The sequence below is a fragment of the Panthera tigris genome, chromosome D2 (assembly GCF_018350195.1).
Source record: "Panthera tigris isolate Pti1 chromosome D2, P.tigris_Pti1_mat1.1, whole genome shotgun sequence".
Taxonomy (NCBI): domain Eukaryota; kingdom Metazoa; phylum Chordata; class Mammalia; order Carnivora; family Felidae; genus Panthera; species Panthera tigris.
Window position 1 is genome coordinate 19,797,388 of NC_056670.1, and position 26,852 is coordinate 19,824,239.

The 26,852-nt window shown below is 35.8% G+C and overlaps 1 protein-coding gene across 8 annotated transcripts in view; it reads left to right on the plus strand.

The window, feature by feature from the left end:
- The window catches only part of BICC1 (BicC family RNA binding protein 1), a 285,342-nt gene that overhangs the window by 88,200 nt on the left and 170,290 nt on the right, over nt 1–26,852 (plus strand). For all 8 annotated transcript variants that reach the window (XM_042960566.1, XM_042960567.1, XM_042960568.1 and 5 more), the window contains exon 2: nt 13,505–13,551. In XM_042960566.1, coding sequence (XP_042816500.1) covers nt 13,505–13,551 — 47 coding nt within the window. The remainder of the gene's footprint in view (nt 1–13,504; nt 13,552–26,852) is intronic.

Below are 26,852 nucleotides of genomic sequence, written 5' to 3' on the forward strand. Positions count from 1 at the left end.
TTAGCTTTTGATAAAGCTAGAAGAGTGTTGATTTAGAAAAACCCTAATATGTAAATACTCAAAGTTGTCAAATAGTGTTTATGACCCAGGCCAGACTAAATGGTGCTTCAGGAATTTCTTATGTAAGAAGAAATAGAGCCTAAAAGGAAAACATTTGACATTACCAAAGTTTCTGTTAATCAGTTGGACTGAGATTATGTTGACGTATGTTAGGGTCATCAGTCCACAAGGAAGTCTTCATTGTCAGGTCAATAAATTTGAAGTCTGAGTAAACTCTTAGCCAGAGTTGCTTGAAGAGTTCAAATTAAAAGTTGCTTGAAGCAATGAATAATGTAATTTAGATTTTCTCAGATTTTTGTGAATATTTGTTTTCCTGCACTTGATAGCAGTAGATGCTTTCTGAAACTAAAAGCCTATAGACTAGAGAGTGTTGGCCTTTGCTTGAGGCTGCTGCTGTATCCTAAGTGTGGCAGGGCCACCACTGTCTTAGATTTTCCCCAGCACTGGAATGAAGGCAAAGCTTTACTGCTCTCAGATTCAACATGTGAAAAAATCCTGTGCAGTCTGCATTGTGAGAAGTGTACTTCTACAGAGGAGTTAATTGTTGGGGTTAATAGATGTAAACCTTAAAGAGGCAACAGCAGTCCCATTGTTAGAATAGATTAGGACTGCCCCCCAACCTCCAACATTGTCTTTGTCATTCCTGTTAGACTGGTTGAATATTTGGTGGTAAATGAAATTTTTAAAAAAAGGTCTCACAGGATGTATTGGATTATTGGTGTAGTTCCAATAATGGCTCATGCTCTTGGCCCAAATAATTATAGACGATCCCCTCTCTTTGCTCTCGTAGTCTTAGCTATTGAGCCATTTTAGAATGTGGTAAATTAATAAGGTGTTGTCTGTTTTATTTCATGTTTCATTTGATGTGACATTCCAGTAAAAGTGGCCTTCTTTTAAGCAGTCTATAATTAGAAATGTATACATAGATTTTTCTCTTTTTGGTTCATGCATTTCAGAGAGTATCTCTTTCTTGAGGCTAGAACTATAGTTGGATGTGAATCACAGATGTTTTCCAGGTATTGGATTGTTTAGGGTTTTCAGCTGTGAAGTTTCTTAATGTGGCATAAGTTGTTAAAAGTCTTCCACTGAGAATTTCACAGAATCAGTATTTCAATCTAGAAAGTGGTAGGTTAATTAAGGCCTATGATAGTCTATCTTTGGTATGATTTCATTGTCCATTATTCATCTCTGGAATTGCTTTAGTCATTCCATCCCTTAGGTAGCTTATATCCACATTTGACCTTCAGACTTTTGCCAGATTGTTTATACCTTGTGGGCTGAAAATGATGCTGTGACAAACCAGTGTAACCTTGGTTCACTCACAAACAGGAAGAAGGATCTCAAATATTTTACTTGATTTATTTGCATAATTAAAAAGTTCAAGCTATTAAAATTTTTTTGTTTATTTATTTTTGAGAGACAGACACAGAGTGTGAGCAGGGGAGGGTGGAGGGGGGACACAGAATCTGAAGTAGTCTCTAGGCTCTGAGCTGTCAGCACAGAGCCTGATGTGGGGCTTGAACCCACAAACTGTGGGATTATGACCTGAGCCAAAGTCAGATGCTCAACCAACTGAGCCACCCAGGTGCCCCAAGAAGTTCAAGCTGTTTAAAGGCATTCTGAAAAATACAGAGGTGAAAGTGATAAATGACCTAGTAATTCCACCACTCAAATAATGATTTTTAATATTTTGATGTTTATCCTTGTCTTTTTTCCCCTAGCATGTACATTCTATGCATATGCATGCAGTTTTGATATAGAATTGAGGTAATTTTGTACATCCTGTCTTATAGTCTCCTTAAAAATAATTTATTGCATTTTTAAAGGTGGGGATTTTTGTGTAAGTTTTTATGTTAATTCCAGTTAGTTAAAATACGGTGTTATATTAGTTTCAGTTGTATAATATAGGGATACAACAGTTCCATACATCACCCGGTGCTCATTACAAGTGCATTCCTTAATACTCATCACGTATTTCCCCCATCCCCCTACTCACCTCCCCTCTGGTAGCCATCAGTTTCGTCTCTATAGGTAAGAGTCTTTCTTTGTCTTTCTCTTTTTCCCCCTTTGCCTTTTTTTTTTTGTTTCTTAAATTCCACATATGAGTGAAATCATATGGTATTTGTCTTTCTCTGACTTATTTTGCTTAGCATAATATACTTTAGCTCTATCTGTATCATTGCAAATGGCAAGATTTCATTCTTTTAGATGGCTGAGTAATATTCCATTGTATCTGTATATATACTGCATCTGCTTTACCCATTCTTGAATTGATGGACACTTGGGCCGCTTCCATAACTTCGCTTTTGTAAATAATGCTGCTATATAATACATCAGGGTGCATGTATCCCTTTGAACTACTGTTTTTGTATTCTTTGGGTAAATACCCAGTATTTTGACTGCTAGATTCCACAAGAGTCCTATTTTTAACTTTTTGAGGAACCTCCATCCTATTTTCTGCAGTGGCTGCACCAGTTTACATTTCCACCAACAATGCAGAAGGGTTCCCCTTTCCTCACATCCTTACCAATGCCTCTTGTTTCTTGTGTTGTTGATTTTAGCCCTTCTGACAGGTATAAGGTGATATCTCATTGTAGTTTTGATTTTCATTTCCCTGATGGTAAGTGATGATGAACATCTTTTCATGTGTCTTTTGGCCATCTGGATGTTTTCTTTGGAGAGATGTATGTTCATATGTGCTGCCCATTTTTTAATTGGATTATTTGTTCCTTGGGTGTTGAGTTTTGTACGTTCTTTATATATTTTGGATACTAACCCTTTATCAGATATGTTGTTTGCAAATTATGTCTTCCATTTCATAGGTTGCCTTTTAGTTTTGCTGATTGTTTCCTTCACTATGCAGAAGCTTTTTATTTTGATGTAGTCCCAATAATTTAGTTTTGCTTTAATTTCCTTTGCCTCAGGGGACCTATCTAGAAACAAGTTGCTATAGCTGATGTCAAATAAGTTACTGACTGTGCTCTCTTCTAGGATTTTTATGGTTTTGGGTCTTATATTTAGGTATTTAATCCATTTTGAATTTATTTTTGGGTATGGTGTAAGAAAGTGGTCCAGTTTCATTCTTTTGTATGTAACTGACCAGTTTCCCCAAAATAGTTTGTTGAGGAGACAGTCTCTTTCCTTTGGATACTCTTTCCTGTTTTGATGAAGATTAATTAATAACAACTATTAATATAGTTGTTAGCTTATTTCTGGGTTTTCTATTTTGTTCTATTGATCTATATGTCTATTTTTGTGTTAGTACTGTACTATTTTGATTACTACAGCTTTGTAATACAACTTGAAGTCTGGAATTGTAATGCCTCCAGCTTTGCTTTGCTTTATCAAGTTTTGGCTATTCAGGGTCTTTTGCCTTTCCATACAGATTTTAGGATTGTTTGCCCTAGTTCTGTGAAAAATGCTGTTGATATTTTGACAGAGATTTCATTAAATGTGTGGATTGCTTTGGGTAGTATAGACATTTAACAATATTTGTTTTTCCAATGCACGAGCACGGAATGGCTTTCCATTCCTTTGTGTCATCTTCAGTTTCTTTCATCGATGTTTTCTAGTTTTCAGAGTACTATTCTTCCACCTCTTTGGTTAGGTTTATCTGTAGGTATCTTATTTTTGGTGCAATTGTAAATGGGATTTGTAATTTCTCTTCTTCATTTTTAGTGCATACAAATGCAATAGATATCTGTACATTGATTTCGTATCTTGTGACTATTCAATTTGTTTACTTCTAGCAGTTTTTTGGTGGAGTCTTTCAGGTTTTCTATATATAGTATCATGTCATCTGCAAATAGTGAAAGTTTTACTTTTTCTCTACTGATTTGGATGACTTTTATTTTCTTTTTGTTGTCTGATTTCTGTGGCTAGGATTTCCAGTAGTATCTTGAATAAAAGTGGTGAGAGTGGACATCCTTCTTTTGTCAGTATTTCCTCATTAAGGATGATGTTAGCTGTAGGTTTTTCATAGATGGTCTTTATTATGTTGAGGTATAATCCCTCTAAACCTACTTTGTTGGGGGCTTTTATCATGAATGGATGTTGTACTTTGTCACATGCTTTTTCTGCATCTATTGAAATGATCATATTGTTCTTATCCTTTCTTTGATTGATATTATGTATCACATTGATTGATTTGTAAATATTGAACCACCTTTGCAACCTGGGAATAAATCCCACTTGATCATGGTGAATGAATTTTTTTTTTTTAAGTTTTATTTATTTACTTTGAGAGAGTGAGCAAACATACAAGGAAGGGCAGAGAGAGGGGGAGAGAGCCAAGCAGGCTCCATGCTGTCAGCACAAAGCTTGACACAGGGCTTGATCTAATGAACCATGAAATCATGACCTGAACTGAAATCAAGAGTCAGACGCTCAACTGAGTGAGCCACCCCAGTGCCCCAGGGTGAATGAATTTTTTAATGCATGCTAGATCCAGCTTGGTAGAATTTTGTTAAGGAGTTTTGCATATATGGTGATCAGAGATATTGGGCAATAATTCTTTTGTGGTGTCTTTATCTGGTTTTGGTGTCAGTAATACTAGCCTTATAGAATGAATTTGGAAGTTTTTCTTCCTTTTCTATTTTTTGGGACAGTTTGAGAAGAATGTTGACTCTTCTTTAAATGTTTTGTAGAATTTGCCTGTGAAGCCATCTGGTCCTGGACTTTTGTTTATTAGGAGTTTTTTAAATTACTGATTCAATTTCTTTGCTGGTTATGGGTCTGTTTAAATTTTTCTCTTTCTTCCTGTTTCAGTTTTGGTAGGTTATAAGTTTTTAGGAATTTATGCATTTCTTCCAGGTTGTCCAATTTGTTGGCATAATATTCCCTTATTGTTATTTGTATTTCTGTAGTGTTTGTTGTTACTTCTTCTCTGTCATTTATGATTTTATTTATTTGGGCCCTTTCTCTTTTGTTTTTGAGAAGTTTGGCTAGCAGTTTATCAATTTTATTGATTTTTCCAATGAATCAGTTCCTCATTTCATTGATCTATTTTGTTTTTAGTTTGTATATCATTTATTTCTGCTCTAATCTTGATTATTTCCTTTCTTCTGTTGATTTTAGGTTTTGTTTGTTCTTTTTCTAGCTCTTTTACATGTAAGGTTAGATTGTTTGAAATTTTTCTTGCATCTTGATGTAAACCTGTATTGCTATAAACTTCCCTCTTAGAATGACTTTTGCTACATCCCAAAGATTTTGAACCATTGTGGTTCATGTTCATTTGTTTCCATGTACTTTATTTGTTTTTTTATTTACTGGTTGACTCGTTCATTGTTTAGTAGCATGTTATTTTATCTCCATGTATTTGTGGTCTTTCCAGATTTTTCTTGTAGTTGACTTCTAGTATCATAGCCTTGTGGTCAGAAAAAAATGCATGATGTGACTTCGATCTTTTTTTAATTTGTTGAGGCTGGTTTTGTGGCTGGCCTACGATCTATTCTGGAGAATGTCCATATGCACTCAAAAAGAATGTGTATTCTGCTATTTTAGAATGGAAATTTCTGAGTTTATCTGTTAAATCATTCTGGTCCAGTGTGTCGTTCAAATCCATTGTTTCCTTGTTTATTTTCTCTTTAGATGATCTATTGTTGTAAATGAGGTGTTAAAGTCCTTTATGTTTGTTACTAACTATTTTATATGTTTTGGGTGCATTAATATTTACATTTGTTATGTGTTCTTGTTGGATTGCCCCATTTATTACTATATGGTGCCCTTCTTTTTCTATTATTCTAGTCTTTGTTTTAAAGTCTAGCTTGATGTGAATATTGTGAGTTTGGGTTTCTTTTGACCTCTATTTGTATGATAAATGTTTCTCTATCCCCTCACTTTCAATCTGAAGGTGTTAGGTCTAAAATAAGTATCTTGTAGGCAGCATATAGATGGATCTTGTTTTTTTTTTTTTTTTAACCAATTCTGTCACCCTATGTCTTTTGATTGGAGCATTTAGTCCATTTAATTATTTATTTATTATTATTTAGTCCATTTAATTATTGGTAAGTATTTATTGCTATTGTATTATTTCTTTTGTGATTGTTTCTAAAGATTTTCTTGGTTTCTTTCTTGTCTTTCTCTTTCCTGGTTTGCTGGTTTTCATTAGTAAGATATATGGATTTCTTTTTCTTTATTTCTTACATATATATTAGTGATTTTTGATTTATGGTTACCATTAAGTTTGCATATAACATCTGCAGATAGCAGTATATATGAAATTGATGGTCATTTAAATTTGAATCCATTCTTTACTCTTCTCCTCCCTACATTTAGGTATATATTGTCATATTTTTCTTTCTTTTATTTTGTGAGTACCTTAACTGACTTTTTATAGAAATACTCATTTTTAGGGGCACCTGGGTGGCTCAGTCAGTTAAGCATCCAACTTCGGCTCAGCTCATGATCTCATAGTTCGTGAGTTCAAGCCCCATGTTGGGCTCTGTGCTGACATCTCGGAGCCTGGAGCCTGCTTCAGATTCTGTCCCTCTTTCTCTGTCCCTCCCCCACTCATGCTCTGTCTCTCAAAAATGAATAAACATTAAATTTTTTTTAAATAAAAAAAAAAAGGAATACTCATTTTTACTGCTTTTTTGTTTGTTACCTTCATACTTTCACTTTTGGTCTTTCCTTTTTTCTCGCAGAGTTCTCTTTGGTATTTCTTACAGGGCTGGCTTAGTGGTCACAAATTCCTTTATTTTTTGTTTGTCTGGTAAACTCTTTATCTCTTCCTCTGTTCTGAATGATAGCCTTGCTGGATAGAGTATTCTTGGCTGCAGATTGTTCTAGTTCAGCACTTTGAATATATTATGCCACTCCCTTCTGCCTTGGAAAGGTTCTGCAGAAAAAGCCACTGATAGCTTTATTGGTTTTCCCTTGTAAGTTACTATCTTCTTTTGTCTTGCTGCTTTAAAATTATTTTTTTCTTAGGGGGCACCTAGGTGGCTCAGTCAGTTGAGCTTCCAACTCTTGATTTTGGCTTGGGTCATGATCCCAGGGTTGTGGAATTAAGCCCTGTGTCAGGCTCTGCTCTGGGTTTGGAGCTTGCTTAAGATTCTCTCTCTCTTTCCCTCTGCCTCTCTCTTCCATTTGAGCATTCTTTCTCTAAAATTAAAAAAAATTTTTTTCTTTATCACTATATTTTGCCTTTTTAATTATAATATGTCTTGGTGTGGATCTGTTTTTGTTGATTTTGTTGGGTGTTCTCTGTGCTTCCTGGATCTGGATATGTTTCCTTCCTCAGATTAGGGTGGTTTTCACCTATTATTTCTTCAAATAAATTTTCTTCCCTGTTTTCACTCTATTCTTCCTCAAGGACTCCTGTAATATGAATGTTACTACTTTTGATGAAATCATTGTGTTCCCTATGTCTACTCTAATTTTGCATAATTCTTTTTTCTCTCTTTAGTTTATCTGGATAACTTTCCATTACTCTGTCTTCTAGGTCATTGGATTTTTTCCTCTACTTCTTCCAGACTGCTGTTTATTTTATCACGAGTGTATCTGATTTCGTTTATTGTGCTGTCTTAGTCCTTATCTTTGTGTTAAGTGTTTCACTCATTTCTTCTACTCTTTTCTCAAGTCCAGTGAGTATCTTTGTAATCATTACTTTAAATTCTTTATCACGCATATTACTTATATCTATTTCACTTAGATCTCTGGCCGTGGCCTTGTTCTATTCTTTTATTTGGGACAAATTCATCTTTCTCTCATTTTGTCTAAGTCTCTGGGCCTGCTTCTCTGTGTTAGAAAATTCAGCCATGTATCCTACTCTTGAAGGTAATAACCTTATGACAGAGAGGTCCTGTAGTGCCCTGTAGTGTTGTATCTCCTGTTCCCAAGGGCCTCGTGCTTCAAGGAATATCTCTAATGTGTGCTGCATGTGCTCTTTGATGTGGCCTCTTCTCTACCTTGTGTTGTGGAATTTTTTCTGACAGTCTTCAGGTTGATTCGTGGGGGATTTAGCATGATTTAAAAGTTACCTAGTTGAATTTTTGGAACAAGGTAAGCATAGGGACCTCCTGCTCTGCTACCATCTTTGTCCCATCTCTCCTAAACGTGGGAATTTTTAACTGCAAAAAACCCTGACAAAAAAACCCTCCAGTATTTAAGAAGAACATTGAAGAAAACTGTCCTCAAATTACCAGCCACTGTTTTGAGAAAAAAAATTATTTTCGACTGTTTCCCTTTTCTTAACAGGCCTACATGTGTTTTTTGTTTGTTTGTTTTGTTTTGTCTTTAGAGCAGGTGAGTTTGATTTGTTAATTGTGGACTCTGAAAGCAGGTAGGGAGTTTTAGGAAAGATGAGGCCTGAAATTCCTCATTCTTAATGTGATATACAACATTCAGAAGACACTATTCATTACTGATGTTTAAACTTGGAGTGTTTTGGTTGACTAGGGTATTTGAATGACTTTGAGAATTAAAGAAACTTTAAAAATAAGCTTAATGTCTATTTCTTCAATCAATTCTCAGAACTTTTTATGCCACTCTAGAGTGTTAGATATGAATCATGCATGTAAAGTTTTCTGGGAGTATATAGCAACTGCATCTTCTACATCTTTTTGTGATTCCTCTTTCAGTGAAGTTGGCCCAATTGTCATGGAAGTTTTCTGAAAACTGTGTTATATAGAATAAAGTATCTGGCAAAGCTCTTTAAGCATATTGATTAAGTTGATATAATAAGTGAATGTTTTGAAATTTTAGTGAAGTATTTTTGTGGGAGAATGAGGCTACCTACATGGTTACATTTATCTTTCAGGTGACCTTAACATACAACAGCCTTCTTAGTTGCAAATATGCTACAGTTGGTTTGTGTTAAGAAAAAGGGAGGAATGCCTTGAATCTTTATAAATTTGAAGTATTATTTCTCATTTATTTTATAATTTGAACTTTTTTTTTGGCTCAGTTTCCATAGGGTTAAGGGAAAAACGCATTGCCTATCACGGGAGTGTTTGAAGATACTCCATACTGTTTTTAGTCCTTGTGTTTTTAGATTTGACTCCAGAAAGCATCAGATGTTATAATGGAAAAGCATTTCAGAGTGAAAAGGATATTTAAATAAGTTTCCATATGCCCTACAAAGAATTTAAAATCGAGCTTACCCCCTCCCCACCCTTTAATTCAGTAATTAACTAGACTTGCCCTGTAGTTTGGGGGAGTATAATAGTTTACACCTGTTTCAACTTTTGCTATTTTTATTGGCTATGGCTTTTGCCATCCCATATTTCTTGTGAAGCAAAAATATCAAATAAAATATGGCAAAACATTGGAGAAATTATAATAAACATAAAAATGAATTGTTCAGCTTAAAATGTGAAATGCTTTACCTGCACGATCTATGAAGCTATGTTTCAGTAGTATTGAAGTAATTTATTCCTGGAATTCTATGTCATGAAAATAAAGACAACTGCTTTCATTGGCAAGTGTAGTCCAGGGATTTTACAATCAAATGATTACATCTTGGAACATCAGGCAGAAGTCTGTTATAAAGACATTGGGAAAAGCCTGCTAAGTCATTATGTGTGTATTCCTGTTACTATGGAATATAAAAGGTAGGAGTGTATCAGTGTGTAAGAGTGTGAGGACTCAGTAGAACTGTTATACCACAGAATAGAATTAGACTTCAAAGATCAAGGAATGCTGTGGCATCAAGTATGTCTTGGCTCATTTCACAGGCAACATTTGCCCCTCCAACCATAATGAAAAGACAACCATTGAGTCAAGATATTATCATATCTCATGTTTTTCTTACAATCCAGTTCTTAGATGGTCTTCCTAGAAGCACCCTTCACTCTTCAGGCCTGGCAGTAGCTGCCCAGCTGTAGTGTTGGATTTAAGAGTAAAATGAGTAGCTTTTTAGTACATTGTCCCAAATGAGAACAGCTAAGTTAAATTTCTAATAAGTTTAGTTTGGATAGAGTTGTGATTGTGAAAAGATATTTGGGAAAGTTGTCACTAAAATTAAATTTTGATTTTGGCTTTATCTCACTAGTGGGAGGCTGTGAAAATATAGGCCAAGATCGTAAGTTGAATGTCAGGGCCTTGCCAATGTTGATTCACCAGCACAGGACTTAAATATTTATGGAATGAAAGAGTGAACTTCTTTTTGTTCTTTTCTGCATCTCTAAAATGAACATGAACATATTAACCATGGCAGCTTTGCTTGCATGGGGTCAGTAAAAGTCCTTCAGGAGACCCAGCAACCCGGAAATGAGATAAGGAATAGTCACTGTAACGTGCCAATGACTGGGACTAACCATGGTTTATACCTAAGACAGTGATCTCATTAAGTATCCAACCAGAGTCTTTTTATTAGGGTAATTGTGGGCTTCAGGAATGGACATTACTCTAGATTTAGGGGAAAATCTGTCTCAGATTTGGAGTTTTTTATACATAAACACTTGGAATGAAAAAGGCCAAAGAATTTTGGTATGAGTATTTTTGGTGCTAATGAGTATCCCTGCCTCCTCTTCCCCTGGAAATCGTAAGGTGGTTAAATGTGCAGGTTTCTGTTAAATTTTAGATATTTTTCTGGAACATAGTTATAATTTGAGCCTAAGGAAATCCCACCGCCTCCATTTTTTTATTCATCCAGGGATTGAAAGGCCATTCTATGAAGTCTATTTAGCTGGACTTCAAATGAAGGGGGATTTAAAGGTTGTGACATAATGAGTTTATCATGAGCAAAATAAATGCCCTAAAGGAAATGTCTGTAATGAACTATAATTGTAATATGAAATTTAAAGTGATGAATTATAAGTTGTGAAGGAGTTCCCTGTGGGTGAATCTTTCTTGCTTGATAGGCTTTTGGAAATATCTTTGATTCTAAAGTTTCTTTTCAAAGAAGAGTTTCCTTGGTGTCACTAGAATTTTCTCACATCTTTGTGCCCTGCTGTGCAATTTTCATTGCCAAGCAATTTTGTTATCGAGTAGGGCCCCTTCAATTTTTTTTTTTTTTTTGCTTTAGAGATAAAGGCAGCCTAAGAGATGGCTGAGTTGAAGTTCCCCCAAGGCACTTGTTATTAGGTTTGTGTCATTAGGTTTGGGCACTGTCATTTTTATCTTGCCTAGGTTGTCCCTTTAGCTACAGTCAGCCACATTTTCCAGTTTATTTGGAAAGTATGAGCTTTGCTTTTTTGGTTCAAATTTGCTTTTTGTATTTTTAAAAGTTTTATTAATATTGACATATTTCCAGATTAGAGAGTAGAAATCATAATTTGTAGAGTTAACTACCAAGAATGTATTTGTGAAAATGTGTGCTTGAAATGCTCACATGTCTTTGCTCAGTTCATGCTGTAGAAAGTATGGTACTTGTGCAGAAAGTAAAAATAGTATTGGCATTATGTATTAGGTTTGTTTTGTTTGTGTGTGTGTGTGTGTTTGTTTTTTTGCTTCTGTAACAAATTATCACAAGTATAATGGTTTATAATGTAAATTTATTATCTTACAGTTCCAGAGGTCCAAAGTCTCAAATGGGTTTCATTGGGATATACCAAGGTGTTGGCAGGGCCATGCTCCTCCTGGAGGCTCCAGGGGAGAATCCATTTCCTTGCCTTTCCCAGCTTCTAGAGGCCACCTATGTTCCTTAGCTTGTGGCCCCTTTCTTCATCTTCAAAGCCAGCAGTATAGCATCTCTAATGCCTTTCTCCTCTGACCTCTCCTTTCTTTGTTACATGTCCTGCCCTCCCTTTGCTTCTGTTGTCACATTGCCTTCTTGAATTCTGACCTTCCTGCTTCCCTCTTACAATGAACCCCATATGATGACATGCGGCCCACCTGGGTAATTGAGGATTATCTCCCTGTCTCAAGATAATTTAATGTAATTTGATCACACCTGCAAAATCCCTTTGGCCACTTAAAGTAACATATTCAGAGGTTCCAGGCATTAGGACATGACTATCTTTGAGAGGTTATTGTTTAGCCTACCATTAGAATACAGTTTTAAATTTTTTATTTCTTTTTAGCTCTTGTTGTCATACATTTATTCAGAATGTCTTTGGAAATCACAGAAACATGTACTCTGAATTGTTTTTTGGATGCAAACATGTGGATAAAAATACACATTTTGCAAGACTGTAGAAGGTGTCTTTAACTGTGAGATTAAAATTGGTGAAAAAATTTATATTTTAGTACTTGCTATTTTTTTTGAGGGAATTTATTTGAGTTTTGAGTCTTCCACTTAACAGAATCACCTGCCACATTTCTTGGGTCATTAATAATTTTTTAAATTGAAGTATAGTTGACACACAAGAGTCTTCAATAATTTTATAAGTGTCCTGGACACACATACATGCATGTATATGCATGTACATGCAGTGCCCCTTGATAGTGTTGACCAGTAAGTGTTTGGGGTACCATGGTCTTCCAGGTTTCATTGCCTAAGAGTTCTTGCTCCAGCTTGTTTCCTTGTCTTGGCCAGTGGCTTCTCCAGTTAACCACTATTCCACCCTGCACCTGAATTTGAGACCCGTTTGGTGTTTGCCTTCTGAAAGATGCAATTTGAGGCTATTGTGAGCAAGGCGCTTTTGTCTCTTTGGTCCCTCTTTCCTTTTAGTCAAATTGCCTACTCCTCTCTACAGATTTAAAAAAAGGTTCACATCGGGTGCCTGGGTGGCTCAGTCAGTTAAGCATCTGACTCTTGATTTTGGCTCGGGTCATGATCTCACGATTTGTGAGATTGAGCCCCACATCCGGCTCTGCACTGACAGCACAGAACCTGCTTGGAATTCTCTCTCTCTTCTCTCTCTGCCCCTCCCCTGTTCACACACACATTCTCTCTCTTAAAATAAATAAACTTTAAAAAAAAAGGTTCACAGAGTTGTAAGACTTTCGAATGTAGAAAACCGGGTTTCTCATGTATTTATAGGCTACCATTTACATATAAAAACAATTTGTTCAAATGTAATGACCTTTTAATTAATCTCCCATGAAGTTTTATTATTGTCTGTGACCTTCGCTATTACTATTTAATCCTCATGTTGTTTTGTCTTTATCTTATAAATGTGAATTAAAGTGTGAATTGAAGTAGTATGATGCCAGCTGAAACCCAAGTAGATTATATAGTCTCTGCAAAGCATAGAACAAAAAGGAAGTGCTTAAAGCACTATAGTTGGTTATATTGGTAGTTGCATTTCTTCATGTAGTTCCTTAACTATGAAAGGATGAGATTATAATCATCAATGTGTGAAAAGAGAGACCTGAATCTTTCAGACCAAAAAAAAAAAAAAAAAAAAAGTGTGAAATTATCTAAAGATGTATAATTGATTGGATTAGTGTTTTGTTTTTTACCAGCTTTGCATCAGAAATGAAGTCTGTTCTGGCAGTCACTGAGCAAGAATGGCATCTTGCTTACTTTTGTATTCTCATACCTGATACTTGAGAGGTTTTTGAATACAGAGATTGAAAAAGAAACTATTTTAAATGTGTATGTTTTTATTTACAGCTGCTGCTGAAGGAAAAGGCAAAAGTGGGGAAGACTTTTTTCAGAAGGTAAGTTGCTTTGTACTCCTGCCTTGGTGATAATTAAGGAGAAATCAGCATGTTGCAGTGGCTATACTCAAAACTCCTAAAAACTCCCCTTCCATATGAAGGGGAATAGATTTTCATGAGACAGCTGGAGACGTTTAGGGGAAAGAAAGGGTGAGATGCTCTTTGGGACATAACCATTCTAACTTCTTGCTCCTCCTGAGCAAATCTAAGGACATTTTTGCTTGGAGGCAAAGAGGCAATGAAGGCTGCCGGGTGGGCTGTCCTGATTATATTCTTTCTCTGCTGCCCCCTATTTCTTTTTACCCCTATACATACCTGACCTGAGACATGGAGAGGAATCCCTCACAGCTTTCCTCATTTCCAGTAAGCATGACCACAGGTGGGATAATATAATCGACAAAAGATGCACCTTTAGACCTGCTTGCTCACTCTTGGTAACCATATTCAATCTGTCCCTGTCTTCTGAGAGTTCTGAGTTTCAGTGAAGCCAGTCTGGCTAGTCATATATAACAAAGGGAAATGAGAATGGACCTGACTGAAAAAGGAATAAGGGAAACTATGAATAGCAGTTGATTATTTCTAGTCAGCTCTGTTTTAAAATAAGTGCTTTATATAAGGGAAGATGTCTGTCCTTTCAAAGAAATTGACTCAAGTGCATGTTCTTCTTTCATTTATTTGGATTTATTATATTTGTGTCTTTGTTGTTGGGATTCAGAAAGCATGTATGTAGAAACAAATATACAGGTGTCCTGGAGTGAAATAAAGCAACAAGTATAGATGAAGTTAAATAACGCTGGGGAGGGTCGTCAGCCTTTGGAAAAATCAACCTGTGTGTAACCAGATGTGGCCTTTTATGGCCTCTTTATTCTCTTGCCTCTGTGTGAGCTACATGTTTTGTTTGCTAACTTTTGCATTCTCTTCCAGGAATATGTAAGCAAATATTTTCAGAGCCGATGCTTGTGTTGGCATTTCTTCATTCTGAAAGTATTTATTTACTACTTGCTTTATTCCACACACAAAAGAGACTAAAACGAACAAGGCATAGTCTCTGCCTTAAAGAAATTAGTCTGGTGTCTGACAATATTCATATAAATAGCAGGGGAGTCTGGGGCTATAGAGGGTTAAACACTTGACTGGGGCTTTAGAAGATGAGAAAGGACTTCTTGGGTTCCTGAGATGAGGTAGGCTTGGGAAGGCATTCTAGGCAGAGAAACACAATGTAAGAAGGCTAACCAGGGGTGGAAGGATTCTTGTGGCATTCACACTTCAGACCTTTGGCTTGCACACAGGACATCTGAGGAATTCATAGTTCATGGTGAGATATAATATCCTATATGATGAAGTTCCTTATTTGAATGGGGGGGCCCTTTTCAAAAGGGAGTTAAATTTTTAAAATTTAAAAATGCTGTGCTGGCAGAAATAGTTTTCCAGCCCTTCTTTAGGCTCAGGCTGTTGAAGTTTCTGTACTATACCGGAAGCTCCTTACTTGGCATTATCTCTTAGTGATTAATATCCAACATATCAGTACCTGAGCATTTCAGAATGCCCTGCCCTGCCTTTTACCTAAGGCAGGCTTGCCGTGAGGAAGAACAAAGAAGACACATAGCAAAAATGACAGATCTGCCTTGGGTTGACTGAGAAGGTGCAGATAGATGTGATCTGTGGAAGGATTTTATTTCATTGTTCTTTAACTTGTGGATAGATGGAAAAAGCAGATTGTTCAGCTTTGTGTGACTGAGACATTTTAAAAGCTGAATCAAAACACGGTGTATGTGGTCATAAAGGACCTTCATTCTTAGAAGATTTGCTAATATTTATCACTCTTTGTGGAGCCATATATACATTCCAGCAGTTTAAACAGAAACACATGTTTGAATCCAGGAACATGTGTGCGTCCACCAAACCACGAATTGGAATCATAGATTCCATCCTTGGTCACAGGTTAATGAGGTCCTGAATAACTAAATGGGAGTAATTTACATCTCTTCATTTTCTTCTTTAGTTCAATAGCGTGTCTTCCTGATAAGTGTCCATACAGGATTTGGATAAACACCCTCGGGAAAAAAACCTGTAACTTAATAAAAGGCAAACACCCCAAATTCCAGAAGAGTACTTTTCAGTGTTTTGACCAGACAGAAGTAGACACTATGGTTCATCTACAGTAGAATGAAGTAATGGAGAAGTGTGGAATTGTTCTCCAAGAACTTGCTTCTAGTTTCACACGTATTTCAGTTTCACATAATGGCATTTTGGAAGAATTTAAGAACAAGAAATAGGCCACATTGCTGGTCATTAGCATCTGTGGGAAATTAATTTTCTTTTCTCAGAGTAAGGCAGATATGAAGGCTCCATATGCTTATTATTAAAATATGTTTTGGTTTTCACTCTAGGTGTGTATCACAAACCCAAATTAAAACCTCTCTTGAGTTGATTTTAAAACTTGACCACGCTTATTATTTTATAACCTCTAAGTCTGGAAGGCTACCTTCCTATCTTTATTCTGGCTTTCCCTAGAGAGGAGATTGGAGGAGTATGAGACTTTTATATGTCATTTTGTTGTTGTTGTTGTTGTTGTACCATTAAAATATATGTAAAATCATATACTAAATCTATTCTCATGAAAATATTTGAAATTAAAAATAAATTTAAAATATCATTAAGAAAAAAAAAACCTTTAAGAATAAGGATTGGCAGATTCCCTCAAAGGTTTTCAATTGTAGCTTAACGACTACTAAGATCATCACATACATTGTTTCAGATTTGGAGCTGTAGCAGTTTATACTTAAATTTCTCCTATAGAATCACATTTATTGTTTCAGAGATTTACCTGGTTTTCTATATGCTCTTTTACTGCATGTGTTAGGAATATTTTATTTCCCCTGATGCTCTCTTAGAGCAAAAGACTAACCTGGTATTGCAGAGAAACCCAATAATTTAGTGGCTTAAAGAACAGAGTTATTTCCTTTACTTTCATGTAACATTGTAAGGAGCATATTCCTGCTTCATGGGTGGCTCTGTCCCATGCTGTCAGTTAAAGACTCACATTCCTTCTAAGAAGTAGCTCTGCTACTCCTTAGGGCATGGATCTCATCTTTGTGGTTGATCTGGGTGAGTGCCATGTTCAAATGTGAGCTGGGAGAAAGAGGAAGAGTATGAAGGGGGTGTGCCCCAGTCTTAAAGCCTGAATGTGGTGTATGTTACTTCTCATATTCCAAAGGAGAAAACTTAGTTATGTAGCCTTCCCTAAATGTAGCAATGGACAGGGGGGAGGAGGAGCATATGGAAGGAGGATTGATTTTGCAAGCACTATCTACCAGAAGACCAATAGTTATGACAAAACTATTTGTGTGTGGTCAAAGTGTAATGTCTTCCTGTGGTGTGCTTTGAAACCTTTTGTGTTAGTTTGTTAGGGCTGCTGTAACAGTGTACTGCAACCTGGGTGGCTTGAACAGCAGAAATTGGCTGTCTCACAGCTCAGGAGGTAGTAGTCAAAGATCAAGGTGTCAACAAAGTTGGTTCCTTCCAAAAACTGTGAGGGAGAATCTCTTCCATTCCTCTCCCTGAGCTTTTGGTTGGTTGCTTGGCATCTTTGGTGTTCCTTGGCTTGTAGATGTGTTAGCTCTATCTCTGCCTTTGTCTTCACAGGCATCCTCCCTGTGTGTGTCTCTGTATCCAAATTTTCTCTTTTTATAAGGACAGTGGTCATATTGGATTAGGGCTCACCCCAGTGATCTCATCTTACTAATTATATCTGCAGTCACCCTGTTTCCAAATAAGGTCACATTCTGAGGTGCTGGGAATTAGGATTTCAACATAAGAAATTTTGTGGGGCACAATTCAACCTATAAACACTTCTTTTTTTTTTTTTTTTAATTGGGTCATATTCTTTTTATTTTTTATTTATTTATTTTTTGAACTTTTATTTTTTATTTTTATATAAACACTTCTTAATGGAGGAAATCATTCTGTAGAAAAATTTACTATAATTAGAAAAAAATTGCTAAAACTGTAAATGTTATTTATCACATTTTCCTCTGTATATTTAACTGCCTAGTCGTTTGTACTAAATTTGTTTTTTTTCCTGATTATAAGTCATTTCTAAATTGTCTAGAACAAATCTATAATTAACACACAAGAAGGATTAAAAAAATGTAATCTGTCATCCCATCCTTGAAAGAGAACTACTGTTTATAAACCCTTAGCATTTTTTCTGTGTATATTAAAAATGCATATAAAGTGCTTTTCAAAAATATTCTCTGATTGGCTGATGGAATTATAAATCAGAATGTTTTCATTGGATACATTCCACATGTTTTCCTATGTGAATACTTTGCAAGATCTCCAATAATTGTACTTTTTATTCTTTGGCTTCTAACTATACTTACAAAAGGGAGGGAATGGATACAACTTTATCAATATTCTCTCTAGTTCATTTTCCACCTCTCATGGCAACTTTAATTGAAACACATGGAAATGATTCTGCCAGGATTTTTACAGCTCTTTGGGCAGTTGTTCATGGCTTACTCACTGTCTGTCCTGTTTCCTTTTAATCAGTTCTTTTTTTTTTTTCCTTGTGAAATAACTATGGCCAGATCTGGGAGGGGAAAATGTGTTACAGTGTATTAGGTGGGGATGAGTGTAGTGATTGTGCTGCAAATGTGACTCATCAAAGCACCATGCTTTATTTAGGAATCCTGAGTCCCAATGGCTGAAGAAGACTAAATCCAGTCAGCATCATAATTGAAAGCCAACTTTTCCATTGCATCAGATTATATACATTATTTCTCCCCAAAGTATACATCACACATTTTTAATGTAGGGATATTTTTATAGTCTTAAAATGTGTCCGTTTGGAAAAATGACCCATAAACTATGGCTTTTCATGAGAGCTAACAGTAAGACTAACATAAATAAGATACTATTTGGTGGCTTATGTAGTGTATTTTTAGTACCCTCAAACTCATCCTTTTAATTCAAACAGATTACTTTTGTCATTTGAGACTGGAAAGTAGGAAGTGTTGTCTTTGGGGGAAAATTGTGGAAGGAGTATTTGTTTCCCTCTACTCTACCAAATGAGTGTTTCAGGTGATCTTAGATGAGGAATTCTTTAATCTTTTTACTGGGGCGGGGGCTAAGGCAGAAATTAAAGAATTGCTTCTACTTTTTCGACTGGTCATTATTTGTGTATGTTGAATAGATCATATTCCTCTGGTAATAGAAATAAGTTTGGGTTTAATTATTTAAAAATGAATTCAATTAACTCACACATGATATACTTTCTCTAACACTGAGAATTTATACTTAAACAATTTAAATCAAATTTAATTAATTAAAATGTTTGTTTATTTTGAGAGAGAGAGTGTGTGCATGTAGGAGCTGGGAGGGGCAGAGAGAGAGAGAGAGGGAGAGAGAATCTCAAGCAGGCTCTGTACTGTTAGTGCTGAGCTAGACACAGGGCTCCATCCCATAAACCTTGAGATCATGACCTGAGCCAAAATCAAGAGTCAGACACTTAACTGACTGAGCCACCCAGGTACCCTTGAAATTTGATTTAAGTAAAATTGGTATATTTTAAAATTCTAATCTTACAGGTAATGTTTTAATATGGCTCACAATTCAAATGTTATGAAAAGATGTGTATTCAGTGAAGAGTATTTGGTGTCATGTTTCTGAAGATATGTGGAGAGGGCTGTTACAGTGTTAGTTCTGATCTTATGCAAAGGTGATCATTAATGGATGTCATTACTAATGGACAGTTAAGCCTTGAAGCTAATGTTCAGAGATTATGAGTGGCCCTAAGAGTGAGTTTCAGTGAGAGAATTTGTCATCATGGTTCTCTCCTATTACTGGCTAACTAAGGATAACTGACCATGTATAAGACTTAGAAAAACGGAACAACCCCTAAAAGCAGGTTGGTTATCTTTTTGAAAGTTGTCAAAGATAAAAATCAATCCTATTTTTATGCCTCATAATTTTCTCTCTCTTCTGTCTAGCAGATAAAGGTGAGTGAGAAAAGATTAAGAAAAGGACCATCTCAGTGACTTATTCATCATCCATTCTTCTGGTCTTCTCAAGTCTGCCTTGGTGTTTTATCTGGCATGAGAAGCTTAGCTGTTGGGCCCATATTTGTAGCATGCTGTATAATCACCTGTAGATTTCCATCATCATATTGTATTTTGGCTTTCATTTCTGGCTGCCATTTCATACAACTGCTTTATGAAAACCGTATTTTGTTTTTTATTCCTCTTTCTGCAACCATGGAATGGGGAATGTCATTAAGATTCCTGTAAAATGTATGTTGATGGTAGTCAATATGCCCTAATTACTACCACAGTTTTTTTTAAGTGAATAATAATCTTAAATCAGTAGCTGGTGAGAGTTTAGGTTTTTCCAGTAAAAATATTCTTCTTCTTGAAACCATCAACTCAAAGCATTGGGTCATATGGAAAATCCAGTTGAATTCATGAACATAGGTTTGTTTAAGAAGGGTCACCAGGCAGGACTCTGGATTAAATAGTGACACTCAGCATACCTGGAGTAGAATTACAATTGAAAGGTCTAGTTAAATGATTTATTGGTCTTAGTTTAAAAAAAAGGCTTTTGTATTATTTTGTAAAATGTTCTCCTTGAACGGATTAAAGTCCTTAATTCCTATAATTGTCAGCATTTCTCTTAAAATATTGAGATACAAACTTCTTTATTTATGGTTGATACTAAGATTTCAGGACAATATTCACACTATACAGATAAGCCAGAATTACACTAAAAAATGGATATAAGCATATTTGTGTGGGTCAGAAGCAGTTTTTCAAGATAGTGGCATTACCTGTTTCTGAGGAAGGATTAAGTTTGATTAGTTCTCGTCACAGGAACCTTGCTTTTGCTGTGGTAGTCTGTATCTGTGTGTATATTTAATTATATCCTTTGGTTGTCATATGATTCAAATTGTTTTTATACCTAAGATAGCATAAGACAAATTCAGTCTTGTACATACATACAGCATCATTGGAGATGTGTCTGAAGATCAATCTAAAAGGATATTCATTGTGATAATATTTGTAATAACTAAAAATAACCCAAGTGCCTAATGTATGCTTGAAATATGCTAATATGCTATATACAAACTTTATATTTCTAGATAGGCATTAAAAAATCTTGCTTTTTTTTGGTAAATATTTAACAACTTGAGAAAATGGTCATATAAATGCAAAAATCAGGACAAAAGGTATAGCTTGACTCAAATTTTCTTATATATATTTATGCCTTGAAAAATGATTGGGGCAGGAATTATGCCAAATGTTAACAGTGATTATCTTGGCTATGAGATTATGGTTCTATGGTTTTATTCTTTCTCTCTACTTTCCTGCAGTGGACAGCTAATATTTTTAAAACCAAGATCAGCCACTACCAACTCATGGAGCAAAACAAATCATGATTGCTAAAAGTTTGAGGTTGCTCATGGATGCATGAATTGTTGTCAGTTTATAGCATATACAGTATTTTGGTGAAAGAAGTCTGAGAAGTCATCTGGTTCTGCTTCCCATCAAGTACTGAAGTTCCTTCTGTATCACAACAGTTGCACACTATATATATATATCTATATATATCTATATATCTATATATGTCTATATATATATCTGGCACATCATTTTTAATGAATGCTAACTTTTTAGAAAGGCTCTCCCCATTTGTTTTTGTTTTGCTATTTGGAGGTGTAAAATTTTTTGAAGATGGTTTTTTACAACATCTCTATGCCTTCTTTTCTTCCAACTAAAGATACTTAGTTTCTGATTTATCATATGACTTAATTTTCAGACCTCTCACCATTCTCTTCACTTTCAGGAGCAGGATCAGTGTTCCATCTTAAATCTGACAGTGATATCTGGGTACAACATTTTGGATATACCCTGTACCATTATAGGGAGGTCATAATATCTGTGATATTGATAGGATCCTCAAGTAGCTAAAGATTATATAATCTTCAGGTGCTGTGCATTGGTACAGACATGAAGAATTGGCATTTATTGCTATTCTTCACCCAATTGAAGAAGAAAGGCTGGCCCCAATTCACTGCTAGCTAATATTTATGCTAACATAAAATGAAGATACTTGATTTCAGACTGGCAGGTCACGGCCCACTTAGGTATTGCTTACTGCTCTGTCTCTCACTCTACTCTCTCGACCTAACATTCGGCTTGGAGATGATGTGGCCATTATGGTGGCCAGCATATGGAACTATGGAAAGCATCTCTCTGAAAGGTTTCATCTGGCTTCTGTGACTCACTAGTCAGAACTCCTGTATGATTTTCTTTCTTCACTATGGACTCCATAAGGTTGTTCTAGAGTAAAGGACTCAGTGGAAGGATTACAGTCCATAAAATTGATGGGGTCATTGTAGTGCCATTTAGTGTGACTCAAGTGAATGCCGTGATATTTAATAAAGAGCTTAAACTTTGTTGACCCAAAATGGGCTCACAGAAGAATTAGCACATTTTAAAGTTGGATGTGGTGATGGCATATTTTTTCTTCTAGACAGTGCTCTGAATAGTCTTGGATTGATTTTTTTTTCAAGGTCAGGCAGCTAGTTGGTGGCAGCTCACTTGAAGAGTGCTTTTCCAACTTTGTTTGACTGTTTTTTTTTGACTCCTGTTAGTAAAACATAAATGATTTTCTTTAAATCAGCAGTTCTCATGCCCTCTTGGGTGGGCTATAAGCTTCTATAGTTGAGAGAAGTTCTGTCAAGCTACAAGTTTTGCTAGGTAGGGTTCTGAGTTAGGGTTGTTGTAGTGCATGAGAGGAGACAACTAAAAGGCTGGAGGCAAATTAATGCAGTAAAATAAATGGCATGGATTTTGTAGTCTTTTATACCTTGTGTAATCAGATTTCAAAATCACATTAAGTTGGTTGTTGTGAAGTTTGTACCTCTGATACTTTGCTATTATAAAACTTGAAATAATGGTTTGTTGTAATCTCCTGAATCAGCCCTTTCTTGAATTTTGGGACTCTTTTTTTTTAAGAACAACTTTTTTCTTGATGTGTTTAACATTTTGTGTTTTCTTTTAGAAAAGGTAGATTATTTTTGGAATTTATTCTTTGGGGAATTCAACCCTTAACCTTGTTTGTATGTCTGAATTGTACTTCATTACATGCCTGCCTTCCTACATAGCCTACCGTGAAAAAGAAGAGGAGCAAGCCATGTTTTGTACTACCTTACTCTGCTTCCCAGCTCATCTAGCCACCACTGATGGGTCTAGATGTGGGATCCAGTGATGGCCATGACCAGTGTGATGGGCTCTGAAAACTCACCTAATGAGATTAATCTCTAACAAATTGGGAAACTAAGACCCAGAGTGATAGTGGGAACAGAATGGGAAAGGTCATGATGTTAGCACGGGGTGAGGGAGAATCCAGGGGGACTGAGTTAGACATTTAAAAGCTGGAATGATAAGGGAGAAGCAGCTGTGAGTAAGCCGAAGAAGCCCATCCACAGAAGGGAACATGGAACAAAAGCCAGAGAGAGAAGCAGATAGGCCAGAAGTGAGAGAGCCCCTACAGAGAGCAGGCAGTTTGTGCTGCTTCTTAGATTTTGATCTGTAGGTGTACTTGTAGCTTCACCCCTTCTGATGTAGTTGAGAAATAGTGAGGCCTTGTAATCAAGATTTGGATTAAAATGCATAAAAGCCATTCAGTTACTTGAATAATTGTACAATTGCCCTCTCTTCAAAAGGTTTAGGCATTCACACTTAACAAAATTTGGTGTGTGTGTGTGTGTGTGTGTGTGTGTGTGTGTGTGTGTGTGTGTGTAGAGTAGTTTAACTCCTCAATGAATGGCTCCAATTATATTTTGTGTTTGGGGTGCCTGGATGACTCAGTTGGTTAAGCATCCGTCTTCAGCTCAGGTTCCTGAGTTCGAGCCCTGTGTCGGGCTCTGTGCTGACAGCTCAGAGCCTGGAGCCTGCTTTGGATTCTGTGTCTCCCTCTCTAGCTGCCTCTCCCCCGCTTGTGCTCTGTCGCTCTCTCTCAAAAATAAATAAACGTTAAAAAATTTATCTTTAAAGGAGCAGTCCTCTTTAGATGGGGCATAAGAAAATTTTCTTAAAACCTGTCACTAAACTATGTATATAGCAGCAATACCATAGTGTGTTTAAAGCATGAAAAAAAAAAAACACTACACCAGTGTATGATGAACACTCTTTATATATGTACTATATATGAATAGTACTCTTCTTTAGGGTGTTTCTTTTTGCTAGTCAGTTGCCAGCATTATTCAAGGAAAGGTCACCACTATTAATATCTTAGGTGGAAAAAGCTTGTGCTGTCCCTGTTTTCCAAAAAGATTTTGTTGTGGGATTTCCTTCTTCTTGGCCATTAACGTTAATATTGTTTCAGTCAACATTATACCATTTGTGGGAAATTGTAGTCAGCCAACATGCAGAGGGATTAGTACAGCATGAAACGTTTTCTGTTCTTAATTGTGGTTGAGAAGAACTTTTTGTTACTTTACGTCTCTTTATGTAACATGATCCTTGAATTAAATTATTAAATCCTCTGAATGTTATTCTCTTACTTTGTATGTTTAGCAGTTGTGGCTTATCCTAAACTAGTTCTTTTGTAGTTTTTTATTTCTTTGGGCATACATTCCTTCTTGAAAGAGCTGTCTTTACACTTTAAGTGGTAAAAAAAAAAAAATAGGTTACATAGCCTTTCTTTTTTCTTTTGTTTGATGTAATCAGAATGCTAGGAGAAGTGTGTAAATAAATATGTGTTTTCTTTGTTAGCATTCACTACTTTTAGTACTTTGGTCACCCTAGAATATCGGTCAGTCATTCAAATTTTCTACTTCTTAATGGTTAAAGTGATGATAGGTGGGGAGTGAAGGAATTTAGAGATGAAACCAACTATTGGCAAATCTATAGAACCTTTAGTGTTGCTTTCTCAGTTTTTTCTTGACTTCACCATCAATTACTTTTTTTAAGAGGAAAAAAGAAAAACCCAGTTTCAATTCCCATGTGCCTGTTTACTTTGAGAGTTACCAGGAAACCTTAATCCCCTGTGAATGAGAAAACGTTTAACTTAGTTTGAAGTTGTTTTCTTAAATAGAACTTATTGTTAATTTTTCTATGAGATCTTTGAAGACAATGGTTGTAAGTCAACAGGGGGTGCTGTTTGAGAAGCTCTGTATATTCCCTAGGTTTGCAGGTTTGGAGAGACTGTTTTCTTGTCTTGAGTCAGTACCTTGAGAGGGAGATATTAACAAAATTGAGGAAATAGTGTATTTCAGTACTTACTGGGAACATGGATATGTGTTTCTTCTCATTTGAGTACCACTCCACTTTAGTATCCCTCTCATACATGAAAAATATGATGAGCTAACTCATAATCTGTGAATCTAAAAACTTTCCTGTTGTCTACTAGGGTCCATGGGACTGCTAAAGAGGAAATAATTACCACCTTAAAAGGGTTTTCAAGCAAAGGGGGGAAATGCTTATAAGAAGGGGCTAGAGTGAATGATTGTGTATTGGCCTTACAATAGGATGACACTCATGAGATACTTACTGCCTTCCCTGGGAGCTAGGCACCGTCCATGTGCAGGACTGTAGAGGGAAAAGGTGGCCATATAGCTTCTGTCCTTAAGAAGGTCACAATCTAGAGGAGAAAGTGTTTGAGTAGGATATGAGGGATAGGTGAAATGAGTATGTTGAGTATATTGGGTAAGATTAGATTAGGACTTTGTGGAAAAATTTCTGACAGAGAGCAGGGATTGGATTAGGTTAAAATGTCTTCCAGACCTGTGATTTCATGACTTCAGTGTCTTAATGGAGGCAAAATGGAAAGTCATTCCTGACAGAAAGAACCAACTAAGTGCCTTTGCAAAGGCAAAACAAAGGATGGGGAGACCATTTCTCTGTCATATGGTCCAGAAATCAAATGAGTTGAAAGTGATATATATATATCATCATATCATTTCATCTAAGTTAGTTATGCACAGATCCAAGTGAAAGGTTGAGAGGGTGAGTAGAAGGATTTGAAATTCAGATTAAATTTAGGAGATCCTGTTATCTATATTCATTGTCTACTGAAAGATGATGAAATTTAAAAAGATAACTACACATTTTGCAATATAAATTGTTTTGCAACTTTTGACTTCTTTGTAAGTGCTGGGTTTAGTGACATGTTATTACTTTCTTCTTCCCACTACTTTCCTGGATGATAAATGCATTCCCAGGAAGATGAGTTTTTAACTATGCTTTGAAACTATGAAGTTTTGACTACTGTAATGCCTTCATTGCATTTTGGGTGATAAAATTTCTAAGTTTGGAATGATGGCTATAAAACAAATAGCATCATTTAAGTAAGTCCTGAACCTTCTTTGATACGTATTTTTTTTTAAAATGTATTTTTCAGGAAGACAGTTAAAAGTTTTGGCTTTGCAGTTTAGTTCTGGCTGTGTTTTATGGAAATCAAACTAAAACTTCTGAGACCAACAGTTCAAGTTTGGCAAACAATAGAAAATTTGATTCTATTTGTATAAAATTAAAGACACCCTTAAAGAAATCTTTGACTATCAATTTATCATTCTGTAGTATTAGGATGAAACCACCAACATAATGATGAACAAATAGAAGAGAAAGCCAGGAATATTTGAGATCCAGTATCATGTGCAGAATAAATATAGCCAATACTCAGTTTTTCAGGAATAGATTTTCTAGTTGAATTAACTGGAATTCTTGTTCCTATTCTCATTTCCCAAACTCTGAGCCATTTTAGTGTTGGTAAACTGAACCTATAGCAGTGTTCTTAACTGTCCTTGGTGTGTGTTTGCCTGAGGACCTTTTAAAAACTCTTGATGTTCAAACTTAGAGATTCTGACTTAATTGTTCTGGAAGTAAAGCTAGGGCATTAGTAATTTTTTTTTAAGCTGCCAGCGACTTTAATATACAGCCAAAGTTGGGAACCAGTGATGTGGAGAATGACAAGTGCAAACAGAAATTATAAGTTCATGTTGATCTCTAATGCTGATAAAAGGGAAGTAATTGTATGTTTTGTGTGTGTGTCAGTTATTAATAGATTTCATTTTCTGTTGAGTATCATTCTCCTAGGACTAAGTGTTATTTATTGGTATTATTTCCAAGAGGGTGTACTGTGAAACACTAGTTCTGCATTATGTTAATAAGTATCATATTTTTAAAAGTTCCATGATAAGTTTTGAGGAATGCTGTCATAGACAGTTAAAAAGATTCTTTCCTGTGAGACTGCTTATAGCCTCTAATATGCTAGTTATTTGCATTTTGTGAATTTGT